We start from the raw sequence: 19,759 nt of genomic DNA, 5'->3' as shown, positions 1-19,759 counted from the left end.
GAACCGGCAGAGGGAAGACTTCTCTCTCTGTCTCTCCTTCTTTCTCTGTGACTCTAACTTTCAAATAAATCAATAAGTCTTTTTTTAAACAATTATCTGTCAAAGTCTGTGTGATTCTTTGTAAGAAAATCATAGGCATGGGAATCTTCTGCCTTGATTCCAAAGGCCACAGTGCCTACATGCTGGTCTCTCGTTATCCTTCATACCATTCCATCAGAGTGCAGCTGCTTGAGTGAGAGAGAATCTTCCACTATCATATTTTCTTTTTTGAGATTGTCCATGTGTAAGTTTACGTTAATGATTTGAAATCCTTATTCTTTTTTAATAAAAGCAAATATAGGTAGGAATTACCCAGTAAGAATTGTTTTGGCTACATCCATAAGTTTTGTTTTCACTTATGTCATTATTTTCTAATTTTGATTATGTGTTTTTATATTTCTCCATTGGTTACTTAAGAGTCTGTTATTTGATTTCCACATGTTTGAATTTTCTAAATGTTCTTCTGTTTTGTTTTGTTTTGTTTTGTTTTTTTTTAAGATTTATTTATTGAGGCCGGTGCTGTGGCATAGTGGGTTAAGCTGCTGCCTGCAGCACCGGGATCCCACATGAGCACTGGTTCAAGACTCAGTTGCAGCTGGCGCTGCGGCTCACTAGGCTAATCCTCTGCCTGCGGTGCCAGCACACCGGGTTCTAGTCCCGGTCGGGGCGCCAGATTCTGTCCCGGTTGCCCCTCTTCCAGGCCAGCTCTCTGCTGTGGCCCAGGAGTGCAGTGGAGGATGGCCCAAGTGCTTGGGCCCCTGCACCCACATGGGAGACACAGCAGAAGCTCCTGGCTCCCTGCTCTGGCCATTTGTGGAGTGAACCAGTAGATAGAATACTTCTCTTTCTCTGCCTCTGCCTCTCTGTAACTCCACCTTTCAAATAAATAAATGGATCTTTTTAAAACAAATAAAAAAACCTTGTAAAGTATCCTATCGCATAAAGATGAGAAAGGAAGTGGTGAAGTTGGAAAAGAAGGAAGAAAAAAGATCTGATGGGGCCTGCACTGTGTCGCATCTGGTAGCGCCATGGCCTGAAGCACCGGCATCCTATATGGGTGCTGGTTTAAGACCCAGCTGCTCCACTTCTGATCCAGCTCTCTGCTATGGCCTGAGAAAGCAGTAAAAGATGGCCCAAGTCCTTGGACTCCTACACCCGCGTGGAAGACCCAGAAGAAGCTCCTGGCTCCTGGCTTCGGATCGGCGCAGCTCCGGCTGTTGCGGCCAATTGGGGAGTGAACCAGCGGATGAAAGATTCTCTCTCTCTCTGCTTCTCCTCTTTCTGTGTAACTCTGACTTTCAGATAAATAAATTAATTTAAAAAAAGAAATAAAAAAGATCTGATGTCCAAATAGAGTACTTCCAGCAAATAAACCAACAGTTTTCTTCCTGGACTTTGCATAAGTGATTAAAATATTAGACCAAAGACAAATATAAATAAAATTTGGAATTTTAAGAAACTTGCTTTATTAACTGCTTCTTGAATTGTTTATTAATATTGTTGTTCTGTCCCGTCAGGATGCTCGACATGCAGCTGAAGGAGAAATATATACTAAACTTAATCAGAAAATTGATGAATTTGTTCAGCTTGCTGATTATGACTGGACAATGTCTGAGCCAGATGGGAGAGCTAGTGGTTATTTAATGGATCTTATTAATTTTTTGAGAAGCATCTTTCAAGTGTTTACTCATTTGCCTGTAAGTATAAAAATTTTCAGAAACTTCTAAGTTTGTTTAATTTCAAAGTATGTATTAGGGGTGGGCGTTTGGCACAGTAGTTCAGATGCTACTTGGGATACCCAAATCCCATACTGTAGTGCCTAGGTTTGAGTCCAGGCTTCTGCTATTGTACATTCTGCGAGGCAGCTGTAATGGCTCAGATACTTGTGTCTCTGCCACCCATGTGGAAGACCCAGAGTGAGTTCCTGGCTCCTGGCTTTGGTTTGGCCCAGACCTAGCTGTTGCAGGCATTTGGGGGAATGAATCAGTGGGTAGAAGAGATCTTTGTCTCTTTCTCTCTCCCTTTCAAATAAAATGGAAGTAAATGGTAAATAAAAATTTAAAGTGAACTAGTCATCTAAAGAAAGAAATAAAAAATGAAATGTACTATAGAATTTAACTTGAGGTTCACTTGTTTATACCAACTTCCTAGTTTGCATATTTCCTTTTCCATTGTTATCAATTTGCATATCAATTTTCAAAGAATAATAGCATAGCCAATTGTTTAATTTATTGTGCTTTTCAGCCAAAGTCATTACAACGCTCTTTCTACCAAAAACCAGGATAAAAACATAAAATTGACAGTATAGACATAAATAGAAATAAACTCTATAAATAATGCCTTTTCCAGTTAGAAAGGACCGAGAAATTATTAGTTTTTTTTAAGATTTGTTTATTTGAAAGGCAGAATTGCACACACAGAGAGGAGGAGCCAGATAGAGACACAGGGAGATTGAGAGAGAGAGAATCTTAGCTACTAGTTCATTCTCCAGATGACCACAATGGCTGAGTCTGGGCCCATCTGAAAACAGGAGGTTCTTCTGGGTCTCCCACATGGGTGCAGGGACCCAAGCACTTAGGCCATCTTCTGCTGCTTTCCCAGGTGCATTAGCAGGGAGCTGGATCAGAAGTGGAGCAGCCAGGACTCAAGCCTGAGCCCATGTGGGATGCTGGTGTCACAGGCAGTGACCTAAACCACTGTGTCATTATGTTGGCCCTTTCTCTCAGTTGCTTTAATTCTAAGATAAGAGGATACTTTCCTATGAGAGAAAATGACCTCCAGAGCATCTTGGTAAATAGATGTTGAGAGCTGACTATACACATTTCTTCCCAGCTGTGCATTCAATGACACCAATTGCTAGTAATGGGAAGAGTAGGTAGATCACAGAAATCAGCAAAGGATGCAAACCAAGGTTCTTTCCCATGGATTCATTATTAAACATTTACTAACACACCACTAAATATGGTATAACTTTTAAAGTTACACTATCCAAGAAAAACTATATACTTTTTACTAACTTGAAAAATAAAACACAGCATCTCTCAGTCATAAAATAGAAACTACTTTCAAGGCAAGGAAATATACCGCAAGTGTTATTTGGTCTTTAAATTCAATACTGAAACTACTACCCTGTCCCTCTCATTCTCTTTTTTTTTTTTTTTTATTTTTGATAGGCAGAGTGGACAGTGAGAGAGAGAGAAAGGTCTTCCTTTGCCGTTGGTTCACCGCACTGATCCGATGGCAGGAGCCAGGATCCAGGTGCTTTTCCTGGTCTCCCATGGGGTGCAGGGCCCAAGCACCTGGGCCATCCTCCACTGCACTCCCTGGCCATAGCAGAGAGCTGGCCTGGAAGAGGGGCAACCGGGACAGAATCCGGCGCCCCGACCGGGACTAGAACCCGGTGTGCCGGCGCCGCAAGGTGGAGGATTAGCCTATTGAGCCACGGCGCCGGCTCCTCTCATTCTCTTTTAAGGTATTTCCCTTTGTAGTTGTTTAATTCTTAAAGAGTCCTCCCCCACCATGGCTTAATTGTTTGCTTTGGGCTACTAGGGTTTCATTTATGTGCTAATTTAGTATCCTTGGTAAATTCTTTTTATTTTTTAGGATATTATTTATTTGAAAGGCAGAATTATAGAGAGAGGGGGAGATAGAGAGGAGTAAGAGAGATTTTCCATCCCTTGCTTCACTCCCCAAAGGTCCCCAGTGGCTGGTTGGGCTGGCCTGAAGCCAGGAGCCTGAAACTCCATCTGGGTCTCCCATGTGGGCCGCAGGGTCCTGAATACTTGGGTCATCTTCTGTTGCTTTCCCAGGCACATTAGTATGGTGCTGGATCACAAGCAGAACAGCTGGGACTCTAATCAGCACACATAGAGAATGTCTGTGTCATCATAGGTGGTGGTTTACCCTGCTGTTCCACAACACTTGCCCCTGTATATCCTTTATGCTTAAGGTTAGGGTCTCTCCCTACCTATATGATGCTAAATTTTATTTTTTAATCTGCATATCTAATTTATTTCCATTAGGAAAACATTATCCATATAAAATTTTATGGCCATTTAAATTTGAATGTTTAAATTTTATTCAAGTGAAATATTTCACATCATTTCATTAATAGATTTAACTGAATTAGGTATACTCTTTATTATTTCTCAAGAACAATAACATCTTTCCTACATGTTATTTCCCTTTTTTGTATTTGAGTAACTAAGTATGAGTCACTTCTCCCTCATTCAGTAAGTGTAATTTATTGCATCATAACTGGATTCATTATCTAATCCTAAATTCATATTCAACTCCCTCAATTACTTGGCATCTCTATAATAACTTCAGATATTTTAACCAAACCTAGCTTTCCAACATCAACTGTAAAAAACAAGATGTCAATTTAAAAACAAAGTGAAAATTCCAGACCCAGCAACACAGGACACACTCATAGTTGGGCTGTTTTGAGAGAAGTCCTTGGAAAGTTACTGAATCAGTCTCAACATGACTTACTTTGGGTGAAACAGCAACCTGGTAAGCAGCTGTAGCAGGAAAACTATTTTTGAAATACTCTTTGGGGCCGGCGCCGTGGCTCACTTGGTTAATCCTCCGCCTGAGGTGCCAGCATCCCATATGGGCGCCGGGTTCTAGTCCTGGTTGCTCCTTTTCCAGTCCAGCTCCCTGCTGTGGCCTGGGAAGGCAGTGGAATATGGCCCAAGTGCTTGGGCCCCAGCACCCGCATGGGAGACCAGGAAGAAGCACCTGGCTCCTGGCTTCGGATCTGTGTAGTTCCAGCCATAGCGGACATTTTGGGGGGTGAACCAACAGAAGGAAGAGCTTTCTCTGTCTCTCTCTCACTGTCTAACTGTCAAATAAAAATAAAAATACTCTTCATAGATTACATTGACAGTACAAAGTCACTTATGTCAGATAGAAATACAGTTGTTTTGATCACATTAGTGATCACAGTCTGCACCCTTCAGAATTTCACCCGTGACTGTAGGAACTTGTTTATCTTCTTTTCCCTCCTGGCACAAGCTGTCCACTTGAAGGAACCATGCCTAACTGTCCTGAAATGTAAATGGTCCTGTCAGCTGATACAGCTTGACAGTAGGGACCAGTGGCCTGTAGGGCTTTCTTGGTGCTGCTTACCTTCCTGATCAGGGATGAAGTGACTAATCATTTTCTCATATGTCTCCTTCAGGAGAAGCAACATTTTGAATTGTTCTGGGTCATAGCTTAATTGGGAGAAGTAGTAGTAAGTTGAAGGGCTTTTTAAAAGGATGCAATAGGGGCTGGCACTGTGGTGTAGTAGGGTAAGCCTCTGTCCCAGCATCCATATGGGCGCCGGTTCATGTCCCTGTTGCTGCTTTTCTGATCCAGCTCTCTGCTATGGCCTGGGAAAGCAGTGGAAGATGGCCCAAGTGCTTGGGCCCCTGCACCCACATGGGAGACCTGGAAGAAGCTCCTGGCTTTGAATCGGCCCAGCTCAGCTGTTGTGGCCATTTGGGGGCGAACCAGTGGGTAGAAGACCTCTCTTTGTCTCTCCCTTTCTCTTTCTGTAGCTCTGCCTCTTGGGTAAATAAATAAATCTTAAAAAAAAAAAAAAAGAAGCAATATGAGCATTTTAGTAGGAAGCCAATGGATTAAACAAGAACTACAAGATGTATTCTATAACCAAAAAGAGCGATATAAATGAAAATAATTATAGTGAACTCTTCTCAGTCTGTATACTAAACGTGCATGTATGTTCTTTATTGGTATACATACGTCTGCACACTTACACGTGTCTTGAAGCTTTACTCTTTAATAGAGCTATCGATGCAATATATTAGATCATTGCTTCAGGCTTTAGAAGCAAAATACCATCTTGAATAAGAAGATTCAGTAATAAACACAATGAAAGTGCGCCATCTGACAATTTATGAGATTGCAACAGAGAATTCACATTTAGAAACTTTTTGCATAAAGGAGTGGCAAAATTCTAGAAATTCAAGTGGTATCTTTCTTTTAATCTGTAGTTTGAAATAGAAAGAAAAAATAGATGATTCTTCGGTCCTCTGAGTTAAATAGGCAAAAGTGGAGATAAGGGAAGAAGAAAAGGGACCAAAATGTTAGCGGTTATTTGAATTGAAATTATCTTTTGCTGTGAGAAGAAAAAGAGGGCAAAAAGGAACTCAAAGTTTTGAATATGAATCAAATAGATTGTAGAGAAAGATGTTCAAGTCTGCGGTTTCCTGTGTGAGCTGAGATCAAGAACCTCTGTTTCTGTTTCTTTCCTGAAAGAAACAGAAGGGAAAGGAAGCAGTAGTGGAAAAAAGGAGAGAGTAGAAGTGATGGGAGAGGCAATGCAGCTCTAGCTTATACATAGTTATGGGATGTTTGTGGATCAGGGACAGGTAACAGAAAATGCAGCAGGCCAGATGCTGATACATACTTTAAAAAAACTTAAGGTGCTATCATTAAACAAATCAGAGATTAGACTTTGCAGGGTAAAGTCCCATCAAAAGAGCATGTTCACACTGAAACTGCATGTCAGTCTGAGGGCAGGAACCTTTTAATCACTTCATTTCCTTGTGTTCAGAAGACTTAAGGCTCTGTAAGAAATCTGTCAAGTTGTGTTAAATCTTTCTCTTATGGAAATCAGTGGTAGATGGTGGTATGGAGATTATTCTTTTCAAGCAAGAGGGGAGCAGTTGATAAAAGTCTACTGTAGTTGTCTGTGAGGACTTACTCTTCAATATGAACATTGTTGAATGACACATGCAAGATTGTTCCTAGAAAAAAAATGTTTATGGTTTTTGTTTTAGTATGTAAGTACTACAGAAAGTTCATAGAAAAATGAAATTAAAAGATAAGTTTCCAGTATTGTGGCATGGCAGGTTAAGCCACTGCTTGTAATGCCAGCATCCCATCAGAGTGCATGTTCGAGTCTAAGCTGCTTTGCTTCTTTTTTGAAAGATTTATTTATTTATCTGAAAGGCAGAGATACAGAGAGAGAAGAGGAGAGAAAGAGAGAGAGGGAGATCTTCCATCTGCTCTTTTCATTCCCCAAATGACCACAATAGCCAGAGCTGGGCCAGCCCAATGGCAGGAGCCAGGAGCTTATCTGGGTCTCCCATATAGGTGCAGGGGCCCAAGAACTTGGGCCATCCTCCACTGCTTTCCCAGGCCGTAGCAGAGAGCTGGATTGGAAGTAGAGCAGCCAGGACTTGAACCAGCGCCCATATGGGATGCCGGCACTGCAGGCGGTGGCTAACTCTATGCCACAGTGCTGGCCCCACCTCCCTTCTCTTGATACATTTCCTTGACTTAAAATAAAACTCCATCCCAGATATTTTTTCAATTAGAAGTGACTAATAATACCACTCTAGCTGCATTCACACAAATTAGACCTGAGCCATGCCTGTTTAGAAAGCTCTTGTCATTCAGGATAAATATACATCAAAGCTTTGAGAATCCCCAGATTTGAGGATACTGATATGTCATATAGTTTCTTTCAACAAATACTATAAAATATAATTGCAAACTGAAGAGCTTAACTAGAGATCTTTATTCACATTGACTAATGGAACACAGTAAAGCCATTCTGAGTTTTGGAGGTTGAAACTTTGCACTCAGTCTTTGAGTAATTTTCTTCCCTTTATACCCATTTCACAGAATGTGTTATTCAGGTGTGTGCCTCAGCAAATGAAACCCTATTTGTACTTGACTCTCAGGAATTATTCTCAGAAGGTTAAAACCTACATGTAAATTATTCAATAACAAGAGCCTATTCTGTGGTATTTATTTATTTGAAAGAGTGGCAGAGAAAGGAGATCCTCCATCCACTGGTTCACTCTCCAAATGCCTGCAACAGCTGGGGCTAGGTCAGGCCAAAGCCAGAAGCCAGGAACTTGGTCTTTCATGTGGGTGGCAGGGATTCAAGTTCTTGAGCCATCATCTGGTGACACCTAGATGCATTAACAGGAACCTGGATTGGAAGTGGAGGTGAGACTGAATCCCAGGCATTCCAATATGGGATGTTGGCATCCCAAGCAGCAGCTTAACACATCTGCTCCCTGTGTTATATGTTTATTTATGGCTATATTTATAATATATCCATCATCTATAAGTATTACTAATGACATCCTATTGGCTTAGTTAACGTTTGTGCAATTTACTAATGATCATGTGGAAACCACCTGTATTGTCTAACCAATTAGTGATTCTGGCAACTTTTTGGAAACTTTATGTTATACTAGGGATAAGATACAGTAACTTTTAATTATTATATGGTCCTGCCACTCTGAAATGGATGCTCATATACAGAAATGGGGATATGGCTCTTGTTAGCCCAGAGTTGCTGTTTTAACAACGATCCTTGGGTTTTCAACCTTAAATCCATGGCTTAGCCATACCCAGAGCTCATCTTTAACTTCTCCTGCTTTTCTTAGATTTGCCAAGTAAGAAGTTATAGGGCCTATTTAAACATATGCGTGGGCATGGGTGTTGTTGCACAGTGGGTACTTGGAACTCCCACATCCCATACTGGACTGCCTGGTTTGAGTCCAGCTACTCTATTTCCAATCCATATTCCTGCTGATGTACCTGCGGAAGAAGCAGATGATGGTTTGAGTCCCTCCCACCTACATAGGAGACAAGATAAAGTCCCAGGCTTCTGTTTTCACCCAGCTCAATCCCAGCTGTTATGGTCACTTGGGGAATGAACCAGCAGATAGAAAGAAGATCTTTGTTTCTGTCTCTCCCTCTCTCTTTGCTACTCTCCCTTTCAAATAAATCTTAAAAAAAAAAAAAAAAACCTATCTGCCCTATTTGCTCTTTTTTTTTTAATTCTTTTTTTTAAAATTTTTTTATTTTATTTTTTTGACAGGCAGAGTGGACAGTGAGAGAGAGAGACAGAGAGAAAGGTCTTCCTTTGCCGTTGGTTCACCCTCCAATGGCCGCCGCGGCCAGCGCGCTGCGGCCGGCGCACCGCGCTGATCCGATGGCAGGAGCCAGGAGCCAGGTGCTTTTCCTGGTCTCCCATGGGGTGCAGGGCCCAAGCACCTGGGCCATCCTCCACTGCACTCCCGGGCCACAGCAGAGGGCTGGCCTGGAAGAGGGGCAACCGGGACAGAATCTGGCGCCCCGACCGGGACTAGAACCCGGCGCCCCGACCGGGACTAGAACCCGGTGTGCCGGCGCCGCTAGGCGGAGGATTAGCCTAGTGAGCCGCGGCGCCGGCCCTATTTGCTCTTATCAAGTATATTTGAGAGTTAGGATTCATCTTATTTGTTTTCCACATAACACAAACTTTCCCTGCTGCTCTGGGTAAAAGTGCAAACAACATCTATGATTTTATCCCTGCTGAATTTCTGATATAATCAGTAGCTTGGAAGCAGAGACATTTCTTGAAAACCTTGACCTCTTGAGACTTGCTGCTCTGCTTGTCTCTGCATTTTCTTTCTGCCAGCTAAAGTTAGTGTGAGTTTGATGATAGCAGTGGACTCTGCCATGACAGCACTAATTATGCCTTCAGAAAGCTCAAACTTTGGATACTATATATCATCAAAGGCCATTGGGCCTGGCGCTGTGGCTCACTTGGTTAATCGTCCACCTGTGGCGCCAGCATCCCATATGGGCGCCAGGTTCTAGTCCCGGCTGCTCCTCTTCTAGTCCAGCTCTCTGCTGTGGCCTGGGAGGGCAGTGGAGGATGGCCCAAGTGCTTGGGCCCCGGAATCCGCATGGGAGACCAGGGAGAGGCATCTGGCTCTTGGCTTCGGATCGGCATAGCTCTGGCCATAGTGGCCATTTGGGGGGTGAACCAATAGAAGGAAGACTTTCTGTCTCTCTCTCTCACTAACTCTGTCAAATTAAAAAAAAAAAAAAGACCATGCTCAAGATTGTTTGAAACAAAAAGACTGCCAAAGTTTGATGAGCCCTGTGACTGGGATAAGGAAGCTATGAAGGAAATAAAAATGTGCCATATGTTATAGGTAGTTGTGATATTTTGCTATTTCAGGAAACTTTTTTTCAATTTTAGGATAGCAGTGTTATGTTTATTCTCTCTCACTTTCTTTCTTGCTCTGGGGTGTGTGTGTGTGTGTGTGTGTGTGTTGTGTGTGTGTGTGTCTGAATTAAGAACAAGTATTTGTGATACAGTGTCATTCTTATGAATTGGAATTGTTAGAAGGAAAATTGCTTAATAGAGGAGAATGAGAATTCATAGTTGACTTTAGCAATGGGGTAATCAATTCTTTTGGACTATAGGAAGTTAGGCTAGATTGGTTCATGGAGTGTAAGAGGAATATAGAGGTATAAAGCATATTTAGAGGAGTGTAAAGGGTGTTAGAATGAATATATTTTGGTAGACCTTATAAATTTTTGGCATAACCTCAAAAATCTGTCTTCAAGGTGGTATTAAAGTTATTATTAAAACTTTCTAAGGGAATTTATCTTGACTTTTAAACCTTTATAACTCATCCATTCTGTGTTATTGGGAATTTGAGACATTTAGTGTTATGTAGCATGTTCAAGCCAGAAATCAGATTGAAATGTATCTTACTAGGTAAAGGAATGCTTGTGTGTTTGTGAAATAATCCTGGGGAAATTTTTGTAATCTTTACTAAAATTTGAGGTGTCTTCCCTTAATTTAATAACAGTTTTATATTTGAACAAGATATAATTTCATATAATAAAACTTTAGATTAGTGGTTCTTATATAAAATATAAGGAAGAATAATAGATTGCTTGACTTAAAATGTCTGCTTTTCAACTAGGCATCTCTATAATATTAAGAATTTTTTATTTCTAATTTTGATGCTTATTCTCTATTTGATGAAAGACCTTATTCTTTCAATCTGGCATTTTAAGAGGCTACAAATTGTGGCTCTTTAGGAGACTGACCAATCTATCAAAATACTTCCCGTCCTCTTTTGTCTTAAGATACACTGTTTCATAGCCTTATAACTGAAATTTATTTAACAAACTGATAGACATTGAATTGATATAAAATAGCAATATTTTATTGCTTTAATTTAAATAATTAAAAAAGCATACAGTATCAGTGTTAGTAAGTTTACTTAACAATGTTAGGTCTACTATGCAAATTGACCATGATTTTGTTTTCCTGGTTTTTTTTTCTGATAAGGGTTACATGACCCTTCAAAAGAAAACCTGTTACCAATTTAAATAATAATGCACAATGCACAATATATTTCAGTCTATATATTTCTTTTTACTTAAGTAAAAAAGTAGTTTATTGTGTGAAGTTGATATTTTGTGGGAATATAAATAAAATAAAATGGATTCTCCAGGGATCATTAAGGAAGAATAGACCAATACAGAAAGAATGGTTATGATTTCAAGAGCACATTTTTACATCAAAAGTACTTGAGAGAATGAAAGCAGCCTTGAAAAATGCTTTCAAATAATTACTGTTGAAATCAAACAACTTTTATTGTATCTTTGAAATAAGAGAATGGTGAGACAAATGAAAGCTTCAAATGAAAATTTAAATGTGCCAAATTAGTTTTTAAGTATTCAGCATTTCTCCCACTATTATATTTGGGTAGATTTATGAAAACATTACTTTGAAACCAATGCAGTTTGAGGCATAGTCTAATAAAATGTGTTGTATTTTTATTACCATGTTATTTTATATTTCAAAGGAAGGAGTATCTTTAGTGTAATCTATAATAGTAAATTATTTTGGAAATTTAACTTGACGTACAAACAGATGCATTTTCTTGATTCCTTTAGACTAGGAGTTGGTGGTTTGTGGTTTATTGTTCTGTGATTGGCATTAAAAGCCTTATTTCACAGCTTGCAGTGGGGAACTATTGGGTAAAGAGTGACTGTGTTCCACAGACTAAATTCAAGAAATGTCAATCAGGGTCTCACATAGGTTACTTAGAGAATGAGTTTTCTTACTGATTTCACCAAATGTCACCTCATGCTGTCTTTGATTGGCACAGCCTGGCAGGGAGGATGGATGAATCTGTCACCGGCTAGTTAATTGTGTTGCTGGTCTCAGTCTGACATCAGGTCTTTGACTCTTAAGTGGCTCAATACAAAACAAATTAGCAGATTGTAGTCATATTTCTCATTCTATATGCTTTGACTTTGTTGAATGCAGTCCATAAATCATATTGACTGACACACAAGTAAATGATGAAAGCTGCTTTTGAGACATGGATCTAGAAAGCAGCACTGTGGAGGTGCCATGGAAGGATGCATATGGTTGACCCTTTGGGAGTTTCCTAGGAGCCAAATGTCTCTTTACCACAATTGTTCTTAGAAGAAAAGCTTTTGGGTAATGCAAAAAGGATCTAATATGTCAGCAGATTCTCTTTTACAAGTTCCTTTGAAATATAAGAAGTTTGTCTAAGGGTTTTCTCTCTTTACAAGCTGTTTTTCAACAAAATGTTAGAGCAAGCTAAAAAAGTAGTTACTTTTAAAAGTTTAGCAGGTGTTTTTACTTATTTATTGAACCTTGTGTTAATAGCTGGAGTTAATTTTTCAAATGAGGGCAGAAGAAATTTCTAGATGCTTGAAATTTATTAAGTGTACTGTTTCCCTAGTCACTTCACTTAATTATATTGGTTTGATTGTTGTAATGTTAAAACCCAGAGCATTTCTAAAGAAAAAAGCTAGTTTTTAAAGATAACTGCAAAAGTATTTAGATTATTTTTATTTTAGAAAATGATATATTACAAAGAGCATCCACAATAATAGTGTTCAGAAAGAAGTGTGATTAAACCAAAGTCTGTATTTTGAGGTATGTAAATTTAGAGGACATTAAATTTTTTCTGTCTAAAAATAAATAGTAGGTAAAGTTTAAGAATATTTATACACACTCTAGAAAATTTTCTTTTAAATAACAATGTATAATCATCTAGAACATCACTTTTTTAAAATGTAAAGAATCTGAATATTTGATGTTGTTAGCTTAAATTTTGAGTTATGAAAAGATTTTTTCATTTAAATTAAATATTTCATTGAACTATTTTACAAATCTTTTAATGTCTGTCTTTGAGAATAGTAAGCCTATATTTAATATTCCAAATCAAAATAAATTTAATATTAGGACTTCATTGTTACATGTGTTATTTAAATAAAGAGCTAAATTCATGTTGTGTTTTCATTACCTCTTCCCATTGAGTTTATGGAAGAACCTGAATCTGTACTTCTAACCATCGTTTTCAGCTCTATTACTATTGCTATATAGTCATTTGTGGCATCAGAAGCCATGTTAACTTTTAAAGGTTTCCTTGAAACAATACCACTTACAGTGTGTGTCTGTTCACTTATAAAATTATTAATAATGATTTCTTAGAGGGTGTTTTTTAGTTAAAAGATAAGTCTGTTTGAAGCAAATTGTTTTAAAAATCTGTGCATAGCGTTTTCATTCATTTTCTGTGAATTTTTAACTTAAAAATTTTTATTAATAATTGTACATGTTTATGGACTACAAGTGTGATATTTCAATACATTTTGGATAATGAGTACCAAATCAGATCATAGAAATAAGTTGCTAGTATTAAACAACATAGTGGGAAGAGTATAATTTGTATGAACATAGTGGGAAGAGCATGAATTGTATGAACAAATAGAAGAAAGAAGTCCCAGTCTTCCAATCATAAAGTAATGTGGAAGGGGAAATGTTGATTACCCTGTTTTGAATTTGGAGATCTATTCATCTGCCTTTGCAGTTAGTATATTATAGAGGCAAGTCAAATAGAGCTGGTTTATGAAGCACATTAAACTCAGATGCACTGGCTGTTCCTATTCAGTCAAAGTGACATTTCCATTAAGTATTCTTAAGCCTATTACATTGTAATTAAATGGCATGCCATTGATTTTTCCTTTTTTTGCTTTATTCCCCCCTCCCATTCATATTGATATTATTCGGCTTGGGGAGTAGAGCTGCATGTCTCCCAGACTAATTCCTCTTGGGTTTGGGAAATCTTGAAGCATGCTGGGTTTTTCATTGTTTGTTACATTCCTTTTTGGCAGTTCATCAGTATCTGTCAGATATATTGTTCACATTGGCTTTTATCTCTACAGTTTTTGATTGAGAAATTGACATTCCTTTCAGATACGCAGTTTTCCACTGTGCATAGTGTCTATATGCTAAAGACTCATTCAAAAAGGTTTTTTTTTTTTGGTCTGGTTTTTAATGTGTCATTTAAAGACCAAAGATTCTAATAAACATCTTGAAATATATTTATATTCTTTATTTCCTTTTTAACAAATCACCTTTATGTAAGCAGTTTTATACCAGTATACTTTAATTGGTATATTTGGGAGAATTTTTTTCATGATTTTGTAGCTTTATTGGCCTTTGTGATAAGTAGGAAACAGTGAAATGTCAATAGGTAAATATTTGTTAACGGATGTGAGACAAGATATGGCATTTCTTCCAAAAGTCATTATTTCTAACCATATTTGTAGATCTTTGAATCCTGTCAAGGGTTCAGTTTGTCACCAAATCACATAATGGACTATTGAAGGCAGTCATCCTAGGAGCAGTGTAACACTGGAAAACTTTACCTAAAAGAGGCTTTATGATACTTTATTTTAAACTTCAAGCTGAAACGCAAAACCTGTTTAAACAAAAAATTTATACTGAAAGTGATATAGGACTGTGCTTTGGCTCTGTAACCTAGAGGCTTAATTATCATTTAAAAATTCAATTAAAGCTATCAGTGAAAGTTCATGTAGAGCTTTAGTATTATATAAAGTATTTTATAATGATGTTATTTATTATAGTGGAAAAAAAACCGCACAAGTTTGTGGAGCTGGTGTTATGGCGCAGTGGATTAAGCTACACCTGCAACGCTGGCATCCCATATGGGTACCATTTCAGGTCCCAAGTGCTCCACTTCTGATCTAGCTCACTGCAAATGAATGCTTAGGAAAGCAGCAGCAGATGGCCCAAGTGCTTGGACCCCTACTACCCATATGGGAGACCCAGGTGGAGTTTAGGAGTCCTGGCTTAGTCCCAGCCATTGTGACCATTTGGGGGATGAATAAGCAGATAGAAGATACCCCCCACCCCCGTCTCTCTGTCTCTGTAACTCTGTCTTTCAAATAAATAAATCTTTTAAAAAAAAATGTATAAGTGTGCTTACTTTGCTTAACTTTTTTTTGGACAGGCAGATTTTAGACAGTGAGAGAGAGAAACAGAGAGGAAGGTTTTCCTTTCCGTTGGTTTACCCCCAAAAGGGCCGCTAGGGCCAGAGCGCTGCGCCGATCCGAAGCCAGGAGCCAGGTGCTTCCTTCTGGTCTCCCATGCGGGTGCAGGGCCCAAGCACTTGGGCCATCCTCCACTGCCTTCCTGGGCTACAGCAGAGAACTGGACTGGAAGAGGAGCAACTGGGACAAAATCCGGCACCCCAACCCGGACTAGAACCTGGAGTGCCGGCGCTGCAGGCGGAGGATTAGCCAAGTGAGCCGCTGCACCGGCCACTCTGCTTAACTTTTTAATGCTAAATTGTCAGGTAATTTTAAAACTCAATAGTTAAGTCTCCGCATGCAGCTCCGGCATCCCACATGGGCACCAGTTTGTGTCCCAGTTGCTCCTCTTCTGATCCAGCTCTTGGCTAATGACCTGGGAAAGCAGTAGAAGATGGCCTAGGTGCTTGGGTCCCTGTACCTGCATGGGAGACCTGGAAGAAGCTCCTGGCTCCTGGTTTCAGATGGGTCCAGCTCCAGCCATTGCAGCCTTTAGGGGAGTGAACCAGTAGATAGAAGATCTTTCTCTCTGTCTCTCCCTCTCCTTGTCTGTAACTGTGCCTCTTGAATAAATAAGTAAATATTAAAAACAAGCAAAACCTCAATTGCCAAAGCAAAATGCATGTTGATGATTTTGAAGTCATGTTGGTGGGTAAACTTTCTTTTTCCTTCTGTAATAGAAGCTACACTATAGGCTAATGTTTTTATTAGAAGTATACACTTATGGAGCTGGTGCCATGCCTCACTTGCTTAATCGTCCACCTGCAGTGCCAGCATCCCATATGGGCACCAGGTTCTAGTCCCCGCTGCCCCTCTTCCAGTCCACCTCTCTGCTGTGGCCCAGGAAGGCAGTGGAGGATGGCCCAAGTGCTTAGGCCCCTGTACCCTTTTGGGAAACCAGGAGGAAGCACCTGGCTTCCTGGCTTCGGATCGGCATAGCTCTGGCCATTTGGGGGGTGAACCAACGGAAGGAAGACCTTTCTCTCTGTCTCTCTCTCTCTCACTAACTCTGTCAAATAAAAAAAAAATATGGACTTATGACTGAAAATATTTTTTGAATATTTGATGCAGTATAAATAATAGTAATACTAAATTATACTATTAACTTTCTTTATTCTGGCTTGGTTAAATTTTTAAATGATAGCTTAAAGAGTAGATGTGTCTTAAAGAGGCTTGTGTCCTTGTCAGAGTGTCCAAATTCAAGGTCAGCTCATTTCTGACTCCAGCTTCTTGCTGATGCAGATCCATGGAGTCAGTAGTGATAACGCTAGTGTGATTGGGTTCCTTTCACCCCTGTCCTGTAGGAGTCCCAGACTGTGTTCCTGGCTCCTGGCTTCAGCCCCTTTTTAGGACTGTTGCCAGCATTTGGGGAGTGAACCTAAGGATGGGGTCTCTCTCTGTTTCTCTGCCTCTTAAATAAGCAAATCAAAAAAAGTTTTTTAAAGTGGGGGAGGTGGCACTATATAGTTGAAATGTCTGTCAAGGCCACTGCTGTGATGCAGTGGGTTAAGGCCCCAGCCTGCAGCACCAGCCTCCCACAGGGGCGCTGGCTCGAGTTCCGGCTGCTCCACTTCCAATCCAGCTCTCTGCTATGGCCTGGGGAAGCAGTAGAAGATGGTCCACATGTGTGGCCCCTGCACCCACATGGGAAACCCAGAAGAAGCTCCTGGCTCCTGGCTTCAGATCATCTCAGCTCTGGCCATTGTGGTCATTTCGGAAGTGAACCAGTCTAATGGAAGACCTCTCTCTCTTTATCTCTGGATTTGCCTCTCTTTCTGACTGTCTTTCAAATAAATAAAATAATTCTTAAAAGCAAACAAGAAAGAAATGTTCTGTCAATATAACAGTTACTTTATGTCATGAATGTCCCTTGTTTTAATGTGCATTCAATACTTGAGATGTTTCAAGAGATCTAAAATAATAATAGGTTCTAACTTACATTTTAATTTTCCTGTATGCAGTTAGAGCTTTTAATTATATTTATCTTCTAAGAAAGACAAGGGAGCTAAGAATATCTGTTTTAATTCCTGATATAAAGTCATGGCTATTCAGAATACAAACATAGGCCAGTAATCACTATTGTGTTGAATAAATACAATAAAAATAATTTTAGGTATATAATTTTAGACACTTTATGATGTATTTATTCTTTTTTTGGTTTGGTTTGTTTTAATAGGGGAAAGTTGCCCAGACAGCTTGCATGTCAGCCTGCCAGCATCTGTCAACATCCTTATTGCAGATGCTACTGGACAGTGAATTAAAACAGATAAGCATGGGAGCTGTTCAGCAATTTAACTTGGATGTCATACAGTGTGAATGTAAGTACCATATCAGTTAAGTCCTTGTACATGGTTAGGAATCTGTATTTAAATTATATGAAAAAAATTATAGAATAGTTCGGAAAAGAAAGAAATGACCTGATTCAGCTAAACTTTTAGTAGCCTTAGGAGTGGGGCTTCCTTTCAGGAAGAGAAAAATGTCTCAGCTGCACATCCGAGATGATTCATTTTTCCTGTTATTCCTTCTTTTGGTCATTCTTCCTTTCTTGCCAGGAGTCTCCTGGTGCTGTTATAAATGAACGCAGTGATTTGCGTTTGTCATTCTTACTTTCCCTGTAAATAACTTTTTAGATACCTAGCAGAAGGATAATCTTAGGACCCTGCATTCCAAGTGAAACTTTTGAATCTTTGTTTCTTTTTCCCAAAGATTTTTCTAGACTTCAGTTGCTGTTGTTTCTCACTTCTTTTCGTTTAGGTAACATTGGTAGCAGATTCTGTAATCCAGTGTTGACATTAGCCAGTCAGCTTCAAAACTAGATGTGTTATTTGGCTATTAGCCTTGCTACGTGTGCTTCTGGATATGGTTTTATCAACTCTTAAATTCTAACTCTTTCAAATACAGGACTGTATGTGAGCAGTTTTCAAATTCTGCTTTCAAATGAATGGTATGCTGGTTAAAAGATGAAAATTCCTGGTTGACAATTTAGTCAGTCACCACTGTTGACAAATTAAAAATCAGTAGGACACAAGAAGGATTATCAAATATTTGTCTGAGAAAAAATCTGCAATAATATTTTCTTTGTGAATGACATTAAAAAGCTAAATGTCAGCAGTTTGCAACTAAAGCAGGAATGACACTTCTTAAAAATCAAATATTTGTATGCCCACTGTGTGTAAATTCTTCTAGAAAAACATAATTCATTTTCTTTTCTTAGGTAGTGTTTCTGATTTTCTGTAATTATGAATGTATATTTTTTTCTTTTTCAAATTAAAGCTATAATTTATGAAGTATTTATTTTGTTTTAAAAAATATTTACCACCAACAAAAAATTCACAGTTTGTGCAAGTCTCTAAGCTCAAATTGTTTTCTCTATCCTGCAAATATTTTGAAACTGATTTCTTCGTTTTTTTAATAATTGTCTTATGAGATTATTTCAGTATAATGTTGCCTATATAAATATCTTATGGAGTATTGCTTGAAGTGTTTTGTGTTACTACATTTTTAGTGTGGCTTCAAAATAATTACTTGGTTGAATCCTTTGCTGGCATTGGTTGTATCTTCTCAATTAGATTTATTGCTGAAAGATGGAAAATACTGTATGGTTAGGCAACTTTATACATCTAAATCTTTTCTGTATTCTCTTACCTCTTCATGAAGAGTTATCCAAACTTAGAAAAAGAAACTTAAACCCCAAATCTGCCTCACTCTTCTGCCATAGGACAGTTTCTACTTTGAGCAGAGCTCCTGAAGACTCCTTTTAAAATGCTCATGTTTTCTCAAGGGATTATCTCTTGAAAAAGACCAAGAAAGGTCCTGAGTATGAGATAACTCTGAAGGCAGTCTGGAGTCAGCTACAAGAGGGCTAAACTCTAGCCTGGTGAGGGAAGAGTTTCTGGCCCTGTAAGTATGGAAAGGGAAAGACCAAGATTCAAAGACAAACCAGAGAAGACATCTCAGGTTCCTTTAAGATTTTGCCTTTGTGGGCCTGCATTGTGGTGCAGCAGGTTATGCCTCCACTTGCAACTCCGACATCCCATATCAAGCACCCTGGCTGTTCCACTTCAGATCTACCTCCCTGCTAATACGCCTGGGAAGGCAGTAGATGATAGCCCAAGTACTGATTTGAGGAGTGACCCAGTGGACGGAGAGTTTCTGTCTGTCTGTCTCTGCCTCTTTTTCTGTTGCTCTGCCTTTCGAATAATAAATCTTAAAAAAAAAATGCCTTTGTGCAGCTCTGCTCCTTTACAATTACCATATATTAACATAATCAGTACTTCTTAATGCAGTGTCTTGTATTCAGTAGCCATTGAATATAAATTCAGTGACTTGATATATAATTAATTTAATATAGTCAATATAAATAGATTATATTTTCATGTTTATTTCATTCCCTCTAGTGTTAAATGTTCTCTTCCAAAAGACATCCTTTTACTTTTTTTGTAAACTGTTGCTTTTTGTTTTAAGATTTATTTATGTATTTATTTTAAAGGCAGAGTTACAGAGAGGCAGAGGCAGGTTC

At 39.0% G+C, this 19,759-nt stretch overlaps 1 protein-coding gene across 11 annotated transcripts in view; it reads left to right on the top strand.

The window, feature by feature from the left end:
- EXOC6 (exocyst complex component 6) overlaps window positions 1-19,759 on the top strand; it is a 321,390-nt gene that overhangs the window by 245,011 nt on the left and 56,620 nt on the right. For all 11 annotated transcript variants that reach the window (XR_016222129.1, XR_016222127.1, XR_016222130.1 and 8 more), the window contains 2 exons: window positions 1,557-1,736; window positions 17,417-17,558. Coding sequence is in view for 7 of the 11 variants with exons in the window: in XM_051823933.3 (XP_051679893.3) it covers window positions 1,557-1,736; window positions 17,417-17,558 (322 nt within the window). In the remaining 4 variants the exon portion in view is untranslated. The remainder of the gene's footprint in view (window positions 1-1,556; window positions 1,737-17,416; window positions 17,559-19,759) is intronic.

This window comes from Oryctolagus cuniculus, chromosome 15, assembly GCF_051225735.1.
Source record: "Oryctolagus cuniculus isolate XC-2025 breed Fujian yellow rabbit chromosome 15, ASM5122573v1, whole genome shotgun sequence".
NCBI lineage: Eukaryota > Metazoa > Chordata > Mammalia > Lagomorpha > Leporidae > Oryctolagus > Oryctolagus cuniculus.
The sequence above is the reverse complement of the archived record's forward strand: the minus strand, read 5'-3'. Positions and strand labels throughout refer to the sequence as shown.